Source organism: Dipodomys spectabilis, unplaced genomic scaffold (assembly GCF_019054845.1).
Source record: "Dipodomys spectabilis isolate Male_0828 unplaced genomic scaffold, ASM1905484v1 ptg000054l, whole genome shotgun sequence".
NCBI lineage: Eukaryota > Metazoa > Chordata > Mammalia > Rodentia > Heteromyidae > Dipodomys > Dipodomys spectabilis.
The window spans coordinates 24551878-24574308 of NW_024870731.1; the positions used below are offsets into that span (position 1 = coordinate 24551878).

The 22431-nt window shown below is 39.3% G+C and overlaps 1 protein-coding gene across 10 annotated transcripts in view; it reads right to left on the reverse strand.

The window, feature by feature from the left end:
* Positions 1-22431, reverse strand: part of Cadps (calcium dependent secretion activator) — a 445968-nt gene that overhangs the window by 334527 nt on the left and 89010 nt on the right. For all 10 annotated transcript variants that reach the window (XM_042679880.1, XM_042679874.1, XM_042679881.1 and 7 more), the window contains exon 2: positions 6495-6608. In XM_042679880.1, coding sequence (XP_042535814.1) covers positions 6495-6608 — 114 coding nt within the window. The remainder of the gene's footprint in view (positions 1-6494; positions 6609-22431) is intronic.

The window sequence follows — 22431 nt, forward strand, 5'->3', positions numbered from 1 at the left end:
TTGCCTTCTCTGAAGAGGACAAAACTGAAAAGACTTAAAAAGGAAGGGATCCATCAGTGCTATGGAAAGATATGACTTTCAGGCCTCAGTAAGGGAGGTGATGGGTGGGATATCAAGAATGTGGAGGGAGGAGGTTAGGGACTGAGGAGATGTGAAAAATGAAATGCCCAAAGGAGGCTAGACAGCCAGGAGGAGAGAAGGTGGCAGCAGGAAACTAATTTCCCAGGTACATCATCTGTCTTGGTTCTCGGTCTGACAGGAAGCAAGGGGGGATCTGCGCCAGACTTACATAGTCATGAACCCAAACCTAAGTACTGATAGGCTCGTGTGTCCTTAAAGAGCCTTTGGAAATTATTTATGTGAGGAGCTCTATGTGAGTTTTTTAGTTGTTTCTGTGGGGGTTTTGTTGTTGTTGTTTTGTTTTTATGTATGGTGGCTATGTCTTGAGACTTCAACCTCAGGCACAGTTCTGTGCAAGCACATCCCATAAATCCTCCCCACTCCTCCGCCAACTTCCAGACAGGTCGTAATGAGAGACGGAAGATAAACAAATAAATATGGGGAGCGAAGGGCAGTCAAGCCAGCCACTCGACCTCATTCATCAGTCTTTCCCTCCTTTGCCACAGCTGGGCAGGCTCCAATTACATTACAAACCACACAGGCACACTGGGTCTCGGTGGCCGTGCACATGGGTGGAGGGATTGGTCCGAGAAAGCAATTTTTTACTTTTGGGGTGGAAAGGTGCCAACCTACCATCAATGAGTAGCACATAAGTCATCCTGTACTCAGGAGCAGAGACTGGTACCACATCACTTGGGTAAACTGAACTCTTCTACTTACTAGTTCTGTCACCTGAGCAAAGGGCTTAAATCTTCCCTAGACTTTAAATTTCTTGCCTTTAATATGGGGATCATAGCAACCTGAGCTCCTGGAATTTGGGTAAGGATCCAGTGAGATTATGCTTCTAACTAGTCAGCATTTCACCTACAACAGAAGAAATATTAAAATAAGGGTTATTTTAATCTATTTTTTTATTTATTTTTTTATTTTTTTGGGTCCGGTCGTGGGCCTGAACTCTGGGCCTGGGCGCTGTCCCTCAGCTCTTCAGCTCAAGGCTAGCGCTCTACCACTTGAGCCACAGCGCCACTTCCAGCTTTTTTCCTTTTTGCTTATGTGGTGCTGGAGAATCGAACCCAGGGCCTCATGCATGCAAGGCAAGCACTCTACCACTGAGCCACCTTCCCAGCCCAATAACTGTTATTTTAATAGGAAAAAAATGAAAGACTTTTTTCTTTAGCATCAAATATGGGCTAGCCATGCTGGCACACACCTGTAATTCTAACTACTTGGGAAGTTGAGATCAGAAGAATTGGGGTTCAAGGCCAACCCAGAAAAAAAGTTACTAAGGCCTCGTGCCAATCAATAAGGTGAGTGTGGGTGGTGATGCATATCAACTCAGCTGTACAGGAAACATAAATAGAAGGATTGTAGTCTAGGCCAGCCTAGACAAAAACACGAGATCCTATTCAAAAAACTCTAAAGGCAAAATTGGCCAGAAGTATAGCTCAAGTAGTAGAGTGCTTGCCTAGCAAGTATAAGGCCCTGCATTCAAACCCCAGGATCACCAAAAATATGTTGTTCAAGATATACTACTACACTAGGCCCTTCAGCAGTAAGGGTAAGGTAGGATTGAGGGATAGGCACATGCCCCTAGTCTGAGAAGATTATCAGCAAGAAGACATTTGCTGGCAAAAGTATTTCATATGTACAATTTCTGAAGAGATAAAGGAAATTGAAAACAATTGTGTTGAATGAAAAAAATGAAATAATAATATTTTGTTGCAATGTCTTAGTCTATAGGAATCAAATATGGATATATTTTTAAAAGCCTGGAGGCAAGATGCTGGTGGCTCATACCTGTAATCCTAGCTACTCAGGAAGTTGAGATCTGAGTTCAAGGTGGGAAAGTCCTAGAGACTCTTATCTCCACTTAGCCAGCAAAAAGCTGGAAATGGAAGCATGGAACAAGTGGCTCAGTCCCAGCCCTTGGTGGAAAAAGCCAAGCAAGAGCTGGAGTCTGAGATTTCAAGTACCAGTAAATACCTGGAAACATATACACCAAAATTTGATCGAGTTTGTCTAAATAGAAGGGATTATAAGTAATCCCATCCTTAGCTATTTAAAGATTTTTCTCCATAGATTTACTTGTACAATTGATATATTTTACTTTCACAATGATATGAAACACCTCTCTAAATGGGAAATTTTGTATTTTTCCATTGTCTTAAGACAAGGTAAATGTCAATTTCTAAAATAAAATGCACCTTTGGCATTCTCCTTATCAAAAACACAAAGTCTCCTGAGGCAAATATCAGAAGTAGATCTGGGGCTATGCCCTTGAGAAAAAGCAGCTCCCTTTGTCTTTCTATACACTTCCCACTGCCTCCAACTTTTCCCTCCCCGACATTTTTCCCAGGCCCCCAAACTAGGAAGTGGACTGAATCAACTTTCATTTGTGTTCTATTATTTCTGTGTAGAACATGAATACTATACCACCTTTCTTTCCTTATAAGATTAATACATTTACAATGGATCTTTCCAGGCTCTCCCCCCCCCCCCCCCCCCCGTGGCAGATGAAGAAACTGAGGCTCAGATCACAGTTAGTGCACAACAGAGTTGGACTCATCTTATTCATTCCTCTGACCTTGGCTTCCTCTTTGCCTGGCTTTCCTCAAAATAATAATCCCTTTACAATAGGTTATTACTCTTCACCTATGGGGAAATCTGCTTCCAGGTCACTGAGTCATTACAGTAGTTCTGGAATAATTGCTTTATTTTAGAAAAATAGCTGGTAGCTTGACAGACCTTTTTTGAGATGAACAAAAAAAAGTCTACCACAGAGAATCAGTATAGCACTCTTTGTGCAAGTTTTTACCTGCTAACTATCCTTCCTCTCCTGATGACAGCATCTCAATCTTTCCTCCAAGAACCCTCTCTCCAGAACATAGTTTCATGGGACTGTCAATCACAGGGCCTTGGCCTTCTTCAAACAAGGAGTGGGCTGGGATTTGAGCTTCACCAATTAGCATATCCCTTCTGGGGTCTAGGTCTGGAATCAGAGTAAGGTGGTATGGAAATAATGTGTTGGAGTAGATGCATACCAATGGCAGGATGCCCATTATCTGTGCCTTCCTATGGATGCTATAATGTGAAGGGCCCTGTGATTGTTAGGTTAGTAAGATATGTAAGATCTTTTACAGTTAGTCAGCTACTAGATTCCTGTAATAAACTGCCCTGACTTCCATATTTTCTGAAGCTTAGCTATTTCCTTTAACAAAACCACAAAGCAACGACCACAGTAGTTTTTGCTGTTGTTATTACTATTGGGACTGAATTTAACCACAGTCAGTTTCTAAAGGAGTCTCTCTGAAACAACGTTCAAAGCAGGTGTGACAGAAATCAACCAGGCCTTTGTTAAAGACTGGCTAAGCCACTTAAATCCTCCCAAACCAAATCAATCATAGCTGCTTCATCGGCTGAAGGCAGATGCCAGCTGTGGCGTCCTAAAATAAATTTTTGTAGTCTTCCACCACAATCCACATTCCTACATCCCACTAAATCCCTCCAGATTTCCTTTAAGCGGTATCTGAGATTTGTATGACTTATCCATCCATCTCTTTGCCCTGATGCCCAGGCTTGTCTTCGAAGAAGAAACCAAATTAAGCAGGGAGGTATGGAGGTGAGGGTGAGGATGGAGACTTTTGTCTTAAAGTAGCTGAGAACCTGACAGGCCCCACAAGGGGACTGAGGATGTGCAAACAGGAAGAAGTGGCTAGGCCAGCCCTGCCAGCATTCACCCCAGCCCCCACAGTCAGGGCTGGAGAGATTAAAGGATTAATCTGCAGCCCGCTTGATCCTCTCTGACCATCAGGGCTACCAGGAAAGAACAAAATAAACCTGTACATTTTTGAGAGTATGGCAAAACTTGATCTCCCCTTTCCCAGCCCATCTCAGGGCCCAGGCTACGCCAGCTTCTTGTTAATGATGGCCAGCCTAGTCCAGATTTGGTCAAATAGACGCAGATATGGGAAAAGTTGTGTGCCTCCCCATTCCTTTCATTCCTGCAAAGCAACTCTTTATTGCTATGACATGTTGGTGAATCGCTGCCTTAGCAAATCTAAGCCAATGCTCAAAACAGTTCTTCTTATACAGTAATCTCAAAACTTCCTGAGGAAAAAATTAGACTATTTTTTTGTGGTTGTTGGGTTACTGCTGTTGGTAAACTGGAACATGAAGGTGAAAGATGATAAGAGTTGGGGGGGAGGGGAAGGGAAAAAGAAAGACAGCTTGGGGCGGGCGCTGGTGGCTCACACCTATAATCCTAGCTACTCAGGAGGCTGAGATCTGAGGATCACGGTTCAAAGCCAGCCAAAGCAAGAAAGTCTGTGAAACTCTTATTTCCAATAAAACCACCAGAAAACCGGAAGTGGCGCTGTGGCTCAAGTGGTAGAGCACTTGCCTTAAGCTAAAGAGCTGAAGGACAGTGCCCAGGCCCAGGGTTCAAGCCACATGACCAAAAAAAGAAAAAAAAAAAAAGACAGCTTGGGAAGGGAGAGAAAAAAATAAACATGTAAGGAGGATATCTTTCTGTTTCATCTGCAGAACATACCTTCTTCCAGAAAAAACAACCCAATTTCTCATCAGGAAGCCATTGGACTTCACTCCAATACTTGCAGGGGCTGAGTTTGAAATCAGACTGTTTCACCTTATCTATGGTGAGCTGCTCAAAAAGTTACCTAGGACTCATGCCAATGCAAGCAAGTCACTGTTCACTGGTGGGTCTTTGCTGGGACTCTTGGCAAACAGCGATTTTGTTTGCTCCTGGGGTTGCTAAACTGGTAGGATGTACCTAGATTTTTCCATGTCCAGGAAACACAGAGAAGGGCACAGCAGAAGGATGGAAGGAAGATGCCAGAATATAGGCATCTCTAGAGACTCTGGATCTAGACCTGACAGGAACCAGGCCAACCCTTGGACTCTAAGTCTTTTTAGGTTGATGCTAGATTAAACCGTGAGTCTGTTGCTAGCAATCCGAACAGTTCTGGTTAAAACAGAGGCTAACAGATGTGCACATGGATCCCTGAGTTTGGTAGAGGAGGAGGTGCTGGTTTCTCCACAGCCCCAGAGTAAGAGGGAGAAAGGGAGGCACAATCAGCTTGGAGCTCTGCCAAACGAAGTACTAATCCTGATTCATGGACTTCTGCTTTAAAGGATTAGCCTTCCCCGGAAAAGTGAATCTAAAGACTCTCTAAAGCTTTACTAATGAAGACAGCAGTTAGATCATTAATCCCTCACATTCTTTCCTGTGTTACTCAAATCCTAACATTAAATATTCAGCAATTTCTCAATGTCTGGATTCTCACCAGGCCAAAAGAAGGTTTTTCACATGAACTAGATAGTATAGAGGAAAATATCTGAATCACTATGGATCTTGGAATTTCCAGAGACTCATTAGCATGTTGATAACTATTAATTTTCAAATTTAATTAATAGATAGAAATGACACTTTCTTTTAATTTATGTCATTAGTCAAATGAGCTTCCTAATTAAGATTTGTAATGTACAAATTTATAAACTCCAGTGAATGACACTAAACACGATAAGGGTCTGCCTGTTTTGACAAGGGTTCTCTCATTACTCTCCCACTGGCTTTCAGAATTTGTAAAAGAAACATTGATCTCACTCTCAGGAAGTTTCTATACAAAATCTTAGTTAGATACACTCAAGTTCTTCATTGCCAGGTCTCATTTTGATTCCAAATCCCCACAAAGTCCAAATGAAAAGTATCATCACGGCAGATAACATAGCAAGATCGAAGGTCATTGGCAATACTGGATGTTATCTGTAAAATTTTAAGATTTAAATTGGGACAAGTATAAGAGTGACCACAGCTTCTAAAATAGCCTCATTTTGAAGTCCCATTAAGGAAACCATATGTCAAAGGAGTATCTGGTAAGAATCAACAAACACAAAAAAGGTTGTTTACTATCAAATGATACTTAGCAAACCAATCAGTAATATTTTCATAAGAGCTAATTGCAACTATGCTCCACTCTACCCATGAAAGGAGAGGGTCAACTATGTTAAATGAGAATCAGGCCTTATTCACCAAGGCATCAACTAACATTGAAATCTATTGATTAGGTCCAGCCAATGGTCAGACCAACCATATGATTATTGAAACAGGGGCATCAACATATTTATTTTGAAATAATTTTCTATCTAATAACTACAAAACAGTTGAGAAGAAAGGAAGTGATAGAGGGAGGGAAAAAAGAGGAAGAAAGGAAAAAAGTTCGAAAGAAAAGACAGGAAGAAGGGAGGGAATAAATCAGTGAAATAATCCCATAGGGCAAAACAAAATTTAATTGTTTTGCCTTATACTTGTTTCGCCATTTATCATTCTTCCTGGCATTGCTCTGAAGATGACTCACCTCATAGTAGCTCTGGACAGCATTCATAAAGGCTTCATCAGCCACAATCTGAGTCTCCCCATTGAGGAAAGCCTGAAACCGGTCCTTGACTGTCTGAAGTTGCTGTTTGCTGATCTGCAAGAAACCAAGAGAGAGGAGAAATGAGGGTATTTTCTCTACAGGGCAGTGGTTATGTTACACTGATGATGCTGGCCCACTGGTGGGTGAGAATTGTCAACATGCACAATGTTGTGAGCCAGTGTTAAACACAGTTATCCTTAAAAACAACATAAATCATAGTTACACCTATTACAGGCAAACATGATGCATTTGATATATGCAAGTTCCATTGCCCCTTTGGCTATTCAGTCATATTTTAATCGTGCATTTGGGGTCACTTGTATCATTGGTAAAATGGAAATGATACAGAGTGAGATGCCACCTCCCTCCTCCTCCCAGCTCCACATTCCATGATGTCTCACTGGCAACTGGATATCAGCCAAGCTGGGAATATTTACACCATGGAAAATGGCACAGGCTACAAAGCATGTTGCACTTCTTTTAACTAAAATAATTTAGAAGACCCGGATCTTAAACATTTCCTAGCAAATACTTCAATGTGCAAGTCCCTTTTAGTGGTCTGAAATACCTAATAGTTGGGCAATATCTAGTAGTTTGGTAATATTCAAAGGTGATACCTGCGTACGTGTTACACTTCCAGGAAGTAGTATAAGAAACAGGTTGTATGCAATGTCCTGCTTTATCCATCCCAGCTTTCTTTCCCTCTTAGGAAAACATTCCTGAAAGAGAGATTCCTATCTGTTCTCCTGAGCCACCCTTGTCTGGCCACGTCCAAGGACCCTTGAACACGAGTAGCACTAACTTATGAAACCTTTTCCAACCCCTGGCCTAGGGGTAAAGCTTTCTGATATGTGATCTGACCCTCAATACATATTTTAACCACTTTTTAGCTGAAATGTAATTGGTAAGCTGATCTGGATTTCCTTGATTTCCTTGAACTTAACTTAGTGCCTTATATGTGGTAGGCAGTTAGTTGGTCCTGGCTAAATGAGTAAATGAAGTATATGAAAAATTCGATAGTATTTTTATAGCCTTTAAGCAGTTCTAGTTTACATCAGTTTTTGAATGAAAATGCCAGGTACAACTGGGTTTTGAAAAGGTAACAAATTATATTTTTTGAAGGATTACAATTTGTACAGTGTTACATTTCAAAATTAATAATGGAATGTTGTATTGAGAAGAATTTTTCCAATAGAGAAAAGAACAACATTCTAGCACCAGTTCTATTAGCCCCTATGTTGTCTGATAGAGCTACTTATATGCTAGGCTGACCAGAGAGTTGAACGTATTTCTGGGATTGGGCTGGACTTAAATAAATTCTAGCTAATCTTTTGTTTTCTGACTTGGAAGACAGTGATCATTCTAATTATTCGCTGCCTCAGAGTAGTTATAGCTATTCAATAACACATTATGAAGTCTTTAAAAATGTGAGTTTCTGACTTACTGTACAGAATGGCAGCTATAGTTAATGATGACATCATGTATTCTTAAAAAAAACAGAAGTGTTCTCACCACAAAAATGTTAAATGGGGTGAGGTTTTATTAATCATCTATTTTAACCATTCTATGATGCACACATGTTTTAAAATATCATGCTATATGCAACTACAATAGACAATTTTCTCAACAATCAAAATTATGAGTTTCTATACACATTTAAAGTGCCTTTCCTATTGGATTTACCTAAAAAATAAAGCTTCAGGAGACTCAAGATGGTTCTGAGTTTTGACTCAGGAAGCAAAACCAACCAATCAACCACTAGCAAGCCAACCAATCAACCATCCAATCATCCATCAATGAACTCCCAGAGGTTTCAAAATGAACACACAGGGCTGTTGGTATGCTTTAACAAAGTTATAAAGTTTAATAAAGTTTGGGAGAATTGGCAGAATAGTGGAGTAAGAAGCAGATAAATCTGTTTAAGTATTTATGAGATTCATACTTGTTATGTTTTCAGGAGGACCATTTTTCAATGTTGACCATATTTATAAGTGTAAATTATCTACTAGCCACAGTTTAAAAAGCTAAAGCAGTGAACTAAATGTTAATATGTTTTATTTAATCTAATATGTCCCAATTAGGAACAGTTTTAACATGTGATCATTAAACTATTCATGAGATTTTTTTCCCCCATTTTTAATGCTGTGTCTTAGAAATCTGGCCTGTTTTATCCTCATAACACATCTCAGTTCAGAGCGATCACAGTGAAATGTTCAATAGCCACCTGTGGCCGGTAACAACTGTACTGGATGGTACAAACCTTGAGCTCAGAACTAAAACACACCTCACTTCACTTAAGCATTCCTGTTCAGATCCAAGTTTATTAGTATAAGTAGAGTTGAAGAGAAAGATCATGGTTCTTTTGTATGTGCTAGAAACTATTTGAACTGAACTGTAGGCAACCCTTGTTTTGCTTTTTAAAAATGACACCATAATTTGAATTTCTCTTAAGCAACCTAGGCTAGGTATAACCAAGGTTACATATTCATACAGCATAATACTAATCAGAGCATCTGAGAAGTTCATGCTCAGAATCCCACCCCTGTGAGTTTTGGTGGGAGGTAGTCTGGGTTGAAAAAATGATAAACTGTACTTCTGTCTTACATGCTTAAGAACTACAATAAAATTATGCAGGTACTATGGAAACGATGAAGACCTGATTGTTGACCCCATGCCAAATTCATTATCTTCCTGACCTTTCATTACAGAAATAACAGTGCTCTTTTATTCACAAATATTGACATCTACCTAGCTGTGAGTCTGAGCCTCAGTCATCAACACAACACACTCTACCCTGGATCCTAATGGTTGGGGTCAGGGCAAGGGAAAGCTAAGGGAATTAGGGCTGGTGTTCAGGGGACACCCTGTGGTTTGGAGAGGATAAAGCGTACAGAAGAACTCACCAAAGTCATGCTTTAGGATTTCACAGAGAAAGACTATAGTATGCAAAACTTCCAAAACAGAAAGGATCTTCACCAACATATATTTCAGTGCAATTCAGACAACATATATCATGAAACAATACACACATCCCTGGACACATCCAGTTCCCAGCCCCAGGAGAGTTGGGGCAGAACTTGCATGATAAACCAAACTTCTTTCTACACAGTGCTACCAGCTAGTCAAGATTCTCTATTTCCCCTCTTGCAATGAAGCATGAATAGTGTTTATTTAGTCCGCTTTCCAGTTGTATCTCACTGGACAAAGATGAATCTTCCTACCCCTCATTGCTTTCAGTTGCACAGTCGGGCCAATACTGATTTCATGGAATTGTTATAAGGATTAAGTGGGAGAGCTAAACAATGCAAAAGCTGGCACAGGAGGAATGCTCTGCACATGCTAGCTGCTGTGGTGATTAATTCGCATCCTGAGATCTGCACACACTGCTCCCTGGGGAATGCCTGTCTGTAGGAAATTTCCTATACATCATCTAAAATTCAGTCCATGGGTTTCTTCCAGAGGCCCCAGGTAGTGTGTGCTATTATGCTAAGCAAGATTTATTTGTTTACAGGCTAGTTCTCAAAGGCAGAGAGTCTTGGAGTCAAAGGATCAAATCCTGATGAGCTGGCTTTGAACCATGATCCTCAGATCTCAGCCTCCTGAGTAACTAGGATTACACCCAGCTCTATGTAACCAATTCCCAAATCAAAAGAAAGAACACTACTCAAACCCAGGAAGCTTCTAATGTCCCCAGTCATTGATTGCTCCATTCTGACAGTGATCACTCATATCATAATGGATCAGTTTTGCCTATTTCTCCATGTGGTAACTGTGGGGTGAGACATTATGAGATCCACCCATGAGGCTAGGTGTAGCAAGATCTTGCTCACTGGAATTACTGAGTAGTTCTCTAGCTCTGATTAGAGCATATTTTATCCATTTCCTTATGAATGGACACTTGGGTGTTCTTTATTTGAAAACTTGCTTCTTTTTCATCCTCTCAAGAACCAGTTACACAACTCTAAGAACCACATCTGCCTTCTCCACTGCTTTACTTCTAGTTTGTGGCATATAATGGGCTCTAAACAAGTATTTGTTTGACAACTATATAAACTTACTGGGTGCTTAATGTAGATCCGGCTGTGGAGATCTAAAATTACCAAAGTACAACCTCAGCTCTCAATTCAGAAATCACGTATCCATCTTTGACTGCCAAGCATTCTTTGCCACATGCATGAGTGAATAAAAATTTAATTTAGACACTCATTAAAACAATCCAAGAGTCAAAATATAGGTTAGTGTTTATCTCTGGGTAGAAGTTAACTGACCTAGATAGCATTAAGCCCAGAAAGTGACCTTGCAAGAACAAACTGAAGTAATTGGCCCAGAGTATCTCACAGTGACAGTACCACTCTAAATAAACAAATTGGTCTCCATGAGCAGATTACAGAGTGAAAACCTCCAACATAGAAGTCCATCTAGCAGCATTTTTAATATGGAGAGGGGCCACTTACACACCCAGGGCAGAATTCAGAATTGCAGTAATGTGTTCCAAGAGCAGAAAATCTAAGAGGGTCAAAGGTCCTCACTGCCGCACAGTTTTCACAAGAACTGGTCAAGCATCTTCAGTTCAGTTTCCCTCATTACCTAATGTCTGAACAGTCCCACTACCTTTGAAGCCATTGGTAATTGATCGCAGAACTTGGGAGGAGTGTAGAATGGATCTACAGTAAGAGGAAAACCACATCTTCTAAGCAATGGCCTCAGAAGAGGCAGTGCAGAAACCAAGCAGGCCCAGAAGGAACCTTGGCTCTACTTGAAGAGCTTAGGCCAGCAGTTCACTGGTTTTATGCTCTGGAAACAGAGGACAGTTACCTTCTTACAGGGTTTCTCTGAGAACCAGATTTGATAATATATGTGAGACTCATAAAATTGGCATAAAAATAACATTGAAAGTAGTATGGTTGTTACTTAGTATTTCTTTTTCCCTTTCATTCATCTTTTATCTTCTTTCAATACTTTTTTTCCCCAGAACCTTCTGAAGTTACATGAATGTAGTAGTATTTTTTTTTTCCAGTCCTGAGCATGAACTTAGGGCCTGACCACTGTCCCTGAACTTCTTTTTCTCAAGGCTAGTGCTCTACCACTTGAGCCTCTGCTCTATTTCTGCTTTGTTTTGTTTTGCTTTTTGTAATTGGAGATAAGAGTTTCACAGATTCTTCCTACCTAGGCTGGCTTTGAACTGTGATCCTCAGATCTCAGCCAACTGAGTACCTGGGATTACAGATGTGAGCCAGTGATGCCTGGCAAATGTAACATTCTTTAACCCCTTCCTCCCTGGCCTTCTGATTTTAGAGACCTCAAAGTTAACTACTTTCCCAGTGTTCCTTGCAAAGTAGAGGTGATAGACAACTAGCAAGAACTTGTAGGAGCACATGGAGTCATCAAAAAAGGAGCATACTTAGAGATGCAACCTTTTGCTTTCTCCTGCCCCCTTTCTCTGCTGATGATACAAATGTATTGTCTAGAGCTAAGGTATCTATCTTCATGGCTATGAAGGAAAGGCAAAGAACAATATACAGACAAAGGTCCTTGCATGTCTGCATAGCTGAACAGAGGTTGGTTAATCTCATGATGTGAGTGAAGAGTCACTTCCTACTTGTTCATATTACTGGGTTTTACTTGCAGTTACATTGTATCCTAATGAGTACAGGTAAGTTTCTCTAGTCATCAAAGTGAGCATATTCATTAAACTGGCAGCTGGTTAGAACTCCTCCTGGCTCAGGGCAACTCTATTAGAAAGGAAGAAAGAAGCCAGGCTTACTCTAAAAGAAATTTTTCTAATACATTGGCATTCTGAACATTGTTGAGAGGGAGGCTTTTGCTGTAATAGATGCTCCAATTATACATACAGGTGAAATACTCCTCTCCCCAAACATATAATATACACCAGTGTACTGTCTGATAGTACAAGTTATATTTTTGCTTTTCAAAAGAAATATAATTTAGAATAAAAGGATTTAAAAACCATTCATGATAAAAAAAATTGGCAAAAAATGTCAAAGCAATAGTGTTTTAAAAGTCATATTAATTTAGAGAGATTAGGGCAATATTTAATTTTCTTTCCTTAAAAGTATTAAAAATTTGTAATAGACCATTAATTTTATTAACAAAAAATCTCTTCTCCCTACCAGATTAAAATTTTTCCTGCCATAAATGAAATCTCTCATCTAGGAAATTTAGAAATTGTATCACCTTAATCAAATATGTAGTTACATAAAATTACTCAAACCTTTTATAAGCAGATACATTTATATAATATCTGGAAAAGATTTTTTAATTGTTATTATAGTGGAGCTGTGGCTCAAATGGTAGTGCATTTGCCTTGAGCTGAAGTGCTCAGGGATAACGTCCAGGCCCAGAGTTCAAGACCCATGTCAGACAAAAAAAAGGTTCATTAAATTGTAATTATGAAGATGATGTACAAAAAGGTTACAGCTACATAAGTCATTTAAAGAGTACATTTCTTTTTGGACAATGTCACCCCTTCCCTCACTCTCTCCCAGTTTGAAAAATACACTTTAAAAAGAGTTGTATTTGCATGTGCCTGTGGCCCACTCTTATAGCTACTCAAGAGGCTAAGATCTGAGAATCATGCTTTAAAGTCAGCTAGGGCAAATAGCTCTGTGAGACTCTTATCTCCAATTAATTACCAATAAAAGAAAAACAAAACAAAACAAAAATAAAAATAAAAAGCAACTGGTAAATGCTAACCTTGAGCAAAAAAAGCTCAGGGACAGCACCCAGGCCCTGAGTTTAAGTCCTAGCACTGTCACAAAACATAGAGTTGTGTTGATTTGGCTTGCAGAAAAAAATTAATTTCAGATTTTATGATGAAAAAATATGAATAATTCCTGAAACAGGGCAAAGTTGAAGGAGCAAAAAGTATGCAAGTAACTTGCATAGAGTTATACAAGTCTAAGTCTATGTACTCTTGGCCTATCCTTTGTACCATGACTTCGTAACCTTTAGCCTTTCAAGTAATATCTTTATTAGTTTGCCTTCCCCACAGGCCAATGACACAATTTACTTATACAGAATATCTCAAATTATCTACTTTTTTAAAAAGCAAATATTTCTCAGTAACAGTATCTATGAAATCATGTGACTACTCCTGCTACATTTTAGTGGGTGCTTTTTGTTTGTTCATTTGTTTCAGAGTTGGGGATTAAACCCAGAGCTTCATGTATGTAAGCACACACCCTGCCACTAAGCTACATTCCTAGCCCAGGAAGTGCTCCTTTAGAAACAAAAGTTAAGCATACTACATATAAACATTCATTTAAAAAAAATTGAGGGTAGCAGCTGAAGATCTTTATGGTATTTGTATTCTAAAAAATTATTTCTGAATTTCCAAATTATTTAAAAAACAAAAAAGCCTGTTAGTCATGTTATTGCTGAAGATCAATTTTGGCAGGAAAGAAAAATTAAAAGGACCTAAGACAGCCACATGATACTACTACAGAGTTCTAGGACCTAAAAGGAAGTGACCTTGGAGGCAGAATGTATATTCGATTAAGGCAGGAGTCTCAATTAGCTAACAGAGGAAGAATGAAACAGGAAAAAATAAGAATCCAGAGAATGAATGAGAGCTAATGGCTGGATTGAAGTTGGATGTAAGGAGGAAAGGAATGAAAGCAAAGAGGTAGAAGGTCCACTTTTCTCCTTTGGTCCTACCTCCAGAGCATTTACTGAGATAAGAGTTCTTCCTTGAACCCAAACACCATGGTCTTTCACAAATAAGAATGTCTTTTTCTGCTTTGGAGGTACCCAGGTGATATTCATTTCAGTTCTTTTCTATGTGTTACAATATGGAGTTTTAGACTGGAAGTCTTCATTAATCGTTAATATAACATACCATTCTCAACAATTATGCATTCAAGATTCTATATCATGGCTCTTTATAATCTTAACTATTGCAGAGGACTAAAGGGTTTCTGTTTATGCAAATTATATTGGTATCTACTATAGTAAATATTGAAATTAGTGTAGAAGGGGTTAATCAATTCACGAATAAAATCACACTGATAAATTTATTGCATTTAATAAAATAAGATACATTTATTAAAAAAGCAGTATTTTTCCCAAATGAAAGAATAGTGAAAAGACCGGCCAAATTTCATAGCAAATCTCTTTTAGAAATCATAGAAGACAGTTGGATTCTGGTTTCTGATTCTGGATTCAATCTGTTGGGAAATGTTGTTTTGGTTCAGGTATATGGGGAAAAAATCTGGTCTCCTACAGAGAAGAATATTTTAATAGCCTTTTCAGATAAATGTGGATTGTCTCTTCTCATACTAAAAGAAAGCTCCAAGGATGCTTTTTTAAGTTAAAAGTTGGAAGCAATATAAAACTGGAAATCACTACAATAAACTTTTTCATTTATTACCTTAAAATCCATTGTTCTATCTGGCTTTTTAAAGGAATGCTTAATTCATGCTAGTTTTAAAACAATCATGTTTTGGTCATATAAAAATATGGATTTATTGAATTATGTAAGTATTTTAAGTGTTGACAAATTTTGTTATATGATATGCAGAAATAGCACATTGCTTAGTGTATCTAGGTGATAAATGAAATTATCAGGAAACTGCCCAGTTGAGGTTGATAATAAGAATCTCACATGATAACACTGACAAAAACAAATGATTCACTGATCTTTGTAAAGTAAGAGTCTCCTTTAATTCATTTTCTAGCAAACATCTATGAAATATCTAAATTCATTTGTAAATCAAGTAAAATCTTTTTTTTAATTTTATTTTTTTGTGAACATACTATACAGAGGGGTTACAATTACATGGGCAGGATAATGCATACATTTCTTATCAAGCATTGCAGCCTCCTCCTTTGTTTACCCTTCACATCCCTTCCCTACCTCCCCCTTACCTCCACACCACCCAATCTTCCCCCCTCCCACCAACGTTATAAAGCTCGTTTTCGACATGACCTTGTACTTCTCATTGTTGCAACAGGTCCACCTGTATCCTTAAACGACTTGTTTTTCCCCATCTCCTCCACAAGTTATACTGACATCAAATATAGTGAAAGCAGGGGTTATACTGTGGGGGAGGGACATACAAAGCAACAAAGAGATAATCTTATAAATGCGTTAGAAACAAATGCATGAAATAAAAAAGCATTAAAATACATATCTAAGGGTTCATTTTCTTAACATCACATTATCTGACCTTTTCCACTTGACTCATACATATACTAGATATTGCAAATAAGGGAAACCATGGGACCTATGTTTCTTTGGGCCTGGCTTACTTCACTTAATATTTAAAATCTTATTTGCCTGTCTGTTCTTCTTTTACAAAGACTGCACCTTAAGCTTAGTGCTGTTGCCTCATGCCTGTAATTCTAGCTGGTCCAGAACTTGAGATCTGAGGATCACAATTAAAAGCCAGCCCAGATGGAAATGTCTGCAAGAAAGCTCAACTCAAATTGTGGCTCAAGAGGTAGAGTGCCAGTTGTGAGAGAAAGCACTGGGCCAATTTCAAGGTCTGGTACTGGTGCATACATGCATGCACACACACACACACACACACACACACACACACACTATATATACACACATGTGTGCGTGAACTACAAAAAAGAAAAAAGAACTAAGACAATTTACATGGCAACTTGATCACACAAGTTCCTGTCGATGAGGTAACCCTTGTTTTTTTTGTTATGTTTTTTAAGTGGGTGTTTTACTCTGCCAAAGATCAAAAAAGTGTTTGCTCAAGTTCAGGAGTTAGTAAATAAAATAATTCCTACTGTTTCATCAAAGAACAGGTTCGGAGTTGATGGCAGCATTAATGCAGTGACAGTGTGGCCAGGAGAAACAGAAAGACCACTTACATGGTTTGCTGCTAGGGCACCAAGCACTTTTCCTCATCATTAGTTTGGCTTCATCATTGCAAATGACAACACAGTGAAGGGATAATGAGTAACATTTTAATATCAGGAAAATGGCTTTGCATCCCTTAGAGTTATGTGGACTATAATTTGAGGCCCTCTGTCCACATATAGGAATGTTGCAAGGTAGTTAGAAAAAGTGGGAAGGGGATGATCTTGCAGAACAGAATCGAGACAAGAATAAGCAAGGCCTTGCATTCCAAATAAAATATTAGGATTTAATTCAGAGAACACTGGGAAGCCACTGAAGTAATTTTTATACAGTACACAGAACACAGTACAAAGTACACAGTACACAGAAATGAGTCCTGTGGGTCACTGTACTGGTAGGGCTGTGTTTATGCACGCTGTGTTATCTAAGGAGAGGAAGGTCCTCAACAGAACAGAGGCAAGAACAGCTAGAAGAAGAGGATGGAGGGTGGGAAGGTAAGAGGAGGCACGAGAACGCCATCCCAGGATAGAGCCACAAAGGAAAGAGACAATGTGGATCCTATTTGGAGACCACATTAAGAATTCCTTTTGTCGATTTATAACCTAAAGCCTGCTGGCTCACAAAAAGGATGAGAGGCAGTTCTCGGAGGGAGCAGGTACAACAGGGTCACCCAAAATCAAATTCACAAGGACTGGAAATGAAATAGCAGATAGTTCCATTTAACTGAAGCCAAGATTAAAAAGTACAGCCCAGCAACATATGAAATCAGTGATCACTAAGCACAATCTTGGGTCTTGGGAGGTTTAATAGTGAGCTTATCAGTAGCAATTAATTCCAGAGAGAAAGGTGGAAAAGCCTGAATGCTTTCTGCACAAGCTATACAAGGTTCTTTCATGCAACACCTCACACACAGACCATGAGCTTCACTGAAACTGATTTAGATAAAACCTTGTCCTGCCAGTCATGAACAATGACAAAAGGTACAACCGGCCAGCGGTCATTTCAGGCTGTATGGGATATGAACGATTGGGGAGATCTTGACTGATTCGCGTAGCAATCTTGATTCAGGGGCCAGAAAGGCAGAGAGGTGAAATGGAGACACATTTGAAAGTATTCTGAAACAGAAATACAAAAGGCACTAGTGCTAATGTCCATAAGTGCAAGCTATGACTTTCAGTTAATAACAGGGGATGGATACTGGCTTATCAATTGTAACAAACATATCACACTAAAAGAAGATGTTAAATATAGGGGAAAATGTGCTGGGTGGTCACACAGTATATGGCAACTCTGTACCCTGTGTGTGTGTGTGTGTGTGTGTGTGTGTGTGTGTGTGTGTGTGTGTGCGTGCGTGTGTGTGTGTGTGTGTGTGTGCGCGTGTGTGTGTGTGTGTGTGTGCGCGCGCACTAGTCTTAAGACTTGAACTCAGAGCCCAGGCTCCAACCCTGAGACTACTCTTTCTCAAGGATAATGCTCTACCACTCAAGCTACAGCACCACTTCTGGCTTTTTCTGAGCAGTTCACTGGAGATATATGCCTCAGAGATCTTCTTGTCCAGCTAGCTTTACTCCCAAATGAATTCTGGCTTATTGTAATAATATTCATCAGTGCTGCAATTCTCCTCCACCATGATTTTATATTAATAACACCTTAAAAGACATCAGTGATGTAATTAACTTTCTGTATCTGACAATACTTTGGATCCTGTTGGAAGCCTGGAAAGGGTAAGGATGGGAACAGTGGAGGGAGAAGGAACTTCCTTCCAGTTGAATGACATCATTTGTCTCATCCATGAACAAGCAGAGATCACTTCTTGTATTGTCAAATGCTTCTAAGTGTGTTCTAGAACATACTGAAATCACCTTCAGGAAGCCTCCTTTTTGCCCTGTAATACTGGTTTGTGATTAGGACACAATAAACTCTTCCCTCTGTGTCTGGAACATTCGTCTTATAGTTGGGTTAATGATGGCTTCACTTCATGTTCTTGCTGTTGTTTTTGTTGCTCTTCATGCCATTTAAAAGCATTTCACTAGTTTTCTCCCTTCACTTTCATTTGATCGAGCCTTATTTCTCTATAAAAAGATACTTCTCTCTGATGATTCTGAACCTGAATCTTACTTGCTTCTCTCTGGACTCCCTCAGGCCCTGATTTGTCTATTTGTTACAGTATGCATTCAAAGCAGGCACTTTGATGTCTACATTACATCAACAGGACCATAAACCCTGTACAGAATATCCATACTTATGGCCTTGCCACAGACCTGCTCACTCAGAATGCCAGAGTCTGTTATAAACAAGTTGAGAGAACTTTTTATGCCACTAAGTTACTGGACCAGGGCCTTATTTGTGCTAAGCAAGTGCTCCATCACTGAATGATACCCTCAGCCCCTAGAAACATTTCTGATGTACAAAATGGAGAACCATTATGAGAAATGTTTGCTGAATAAACTGAACTATGGTGTATTTTTATTAGACCACCAAAGACAGTTCTAAGTCTCTTTAGCATGCATTGAATATTCTACAGCTTCAACATGTAAAGTAGAAAACTGACTTTAAAATGTAGTCTTAGCCTGGTGATGGTGGCTCTACGTGCATGTGCACGTAGGCAGACACATAACATCCAAGAAGACTAAAGAAGGACTAAGTTGACGGTATAGGAAAACAGGCAGATTAATGGGCTATGGAAAATGCCTTTCTATTACTTGGAACTCTAAAAAATGTTAGATTACCATTTGATGTAATTTGTTATCTTTGAGAGTATTTTCTTTCTTTTTTCTTTTTTTGTCAGTCGTGGGGCTTGAACTCTGGGTCTGGGTGCTGTCCCTGAGCTCTTCAGCTCAAGGCAAGTGCTCTACCACTTGATCCACAGTGCCACTTCTGGTTTTCTGGTGGTTTATTGAAGATAAGAGTCTCACAGAGTTTCCTGCCCTGGCTGGCTTTGAACTGCAATCCTTAGATCTTAGCCCCCTGAGTAGCTAGGATTACAGGTGCGAGCCACCGGCACTTGGTGAGAGTATTTTCTTATAGAAAAGAGTTTCATCCTTGTACCAAAGGCTGGAGTACATGGCTACCCCAGCCCTTCACACCTAGAGTTCATAGTACTTTACTCTCCACGAGTGTTTTCTAATTTTAAAATGTATTATCTATGAAGACAAAAGCAGCTAATTATCATCTCTGAAAATGAACAATAAACTATTGGTTTTAAATTACTCAGATGTACAATGAAAGGTTTAAGAACTGGATCTCTGAGGGGATTCCCTGATTTAGTGATTCCCCTGATTCTGAGCAACCAGTATGACCATTATATGGCTGACAGAACTCCTTAAAATTTAATAGTTGGTTCTTGTGATCTACTTTAAGACCACCACTGGAAATCTGACCATATTTCTGACCATTTCTCCTCTCTCCATTCCTCCTCTTCATTACCATGTCCATTTGTGACCAGGAAGGATTAAAGCTGAAACTTCAAGAAAAATTATCACACAACTGTGAAGTCTTGAATTCTTTTTGAATCCAGCAGCAGGGAAACAGTCAGGTACAAATTGGCTGGATCAATGCTTATTAGGTTCCAGTCTGTTTCCTAATCTACAGCTCTGGCAGGTTCTGTGGATGCAACTTGAGATGGATAACCAACTTGGCACGTCAGGAAGTCCATTTTACCATGGAGAGGGAGCGTAAGAGTATACCACACAGAATTCACATAAAACATAACCAGGAGGTTTGTCCCAGGGCAGACTCCACATTCTCTCTAATTAGTGCCTTCTGCCCTGAGGGCTCACAAACAAAGAAAGGCACCAGCCCTTCTGTGGCTGAGTTGGTAGCTGCCAAACACAAGAGCAATGCATGTTGAGTGGTAGGAGAAGGAATTGAGGCCATGTCAGGACGTGCACTTTTTTACATGGTCCTGTTTGGATGCTACTCATTCCTACACCAACCTCCTTCTAATGATGACCAACTTTGAGGTTGGGTGTAGAAGCACAGGGAGGAAAGATCATGTTCAAGCAGCCTTCTGGGTCACTGACAGAGCAGGAGAGAAGAGACACTGACTTATCTGACACCCAGCAGGGGCAGCCAAGAATTCAGGAGTAGAAACAGAGAAGAGGACCTGTGAAGAACAAATCTTTTGGAAAGCTAAATTCTGCTAGGAAGGCACAAAGAGCTGGAATGTGAACTACCCCTGGGAAACACGATATGCCTAAGACTTGATGGGCCAGACTGCAGGTGGAATGAATCATAGCATCTCATGTAAGCCAGGATGCAAAACCAAGATGGCAGGTGATCCAAGGACTGCAGGTGCCAAGTCTTTGCATCTCAGAGACCATTTTTTAAAAGCTTGCCTCTTTGATTTTATAAAATACAAGCAAGATATTAGAACAGGTTTTATGTTAGCCACTAATCAATATCTTAGTTTCTGGTTTGATGCTGGCCATTTCCCATAGACAGTATGTCTCCTAAATAATAGGGTTGTTGGTGTATTTCCATTAGATGACTTGTTATTGGAATAATTTGCTGTCTTGTTTGTCTTTGGCTACTCCATCCAAGAACTAAGGGGTACATGAAGAAACAAATATCTCCTTAAAGGAAAGTTGGGATTTCGTGTAGATATTTTTTTAGGAGGACATTGAAAGTAAACTCTGCTAAATTTCAAATTTGAAAGGCTTAGGGTAAGTTTCACTAGTATTTTTTCCCATATCTTGGAGTTCATTTTGATTAGCATCATCTTATATGTTCATATGAACATAGCTATTGAGCTACTGTGAGCCTCTGCTAGGACTATCCCAGACGTACACTAATTACAAATGAAGGAAGATGGCTAAAACTAGTCTCAATTTGATCCTGAGAACCAAACTTTTTCTAAAAGCTAAATATCATTTTCCAGTCATTCATATGCTAATGTTTCCCCTCTCCCAATCTTCCATGGATAACTTACTCTACTGTGAGAGCTGGACTTTGGGTGAAGATGGGAAAGAAGGAAGGCATGCATCTGGAACACTGGCTGGCAAGGATGAGAGAGAGAAAGGAGAGGATTTTTCAAAGGTAGGAAACAAAAAAATCAAGTGTGTGGGTACTGGTAATTTCTGCATAAGGAAGGATTTAGTGAAGCATTTTAAAATTTCACATCAGTGTTTCCTATTCAAATTTGGAGGCCAAATTATCCATCCATTTATCCATTAATCAACCTCCATCACTGCACTTCTTATGCAATATCACTATGTACCAAGTACTTTTTGACACAGAATTCACACTGAAAGCAATTTTTTTTAATTTTTATTATAAAGGCGATATATGCAGTGGTTACAGTTACAAGAGATGTTGAACATCTCTTCATGTGTCTATTAGCCATTCTTATTTCTCCTTTGAAGGAGTCTCTCTTTAAGTCTTTAGCCAATTTATTATTTAAGTTGTTGTTTCTTTGAGGCTTTGTTTTGGGAAGGTTTAATTTTTCAGCTCTGAGTATATTTTAGATACGATTCCATTCTTATTTCTTCTTTGGAGAAGTCTTTAAGTCTCTAGAAAATTTATTAATTGGGTTGTTATTTCTTTGAGGATTTGTTTTTCTGAGATTTAATTTTTGAGCTCTGAGTATATTTTAGATATGAGGCCCTGAAGCGTAGTTGGTTAAAAAAAAACAACTTCCATTCTGTGGGCTTTCTATTTATCTTGCTAGCTATGTCCTTTGCCATGTAGATGCTCTTCACTTGGATGTAATCCCATTTATCTAGTCTTTCTTTGATTTGCTGTTTTTCTGCATTTTTATTAGGAAATTTCCACCTGCACCAAGGAGCCCTAGTATTTCCCCTATCCTTTCCTGTAATATGTATCTAGTCTTATATTGAGGTCTTTGATCCATTTGGAGTGGATTCTGGTGCAAGGTGATATATAAAGTTCTAACTTCAGTTTTCTGCCTGTGTATATCCAATTCTGCCAGAGCCATTTGTTAAAGAGGCTGTTTTTAGCTCCTTTATCAAATATTATTTGGCTATAGGTTTATGGGTTCATTTCTGGGTCTTCAATTCTATTCCATTGGTCCTCAGG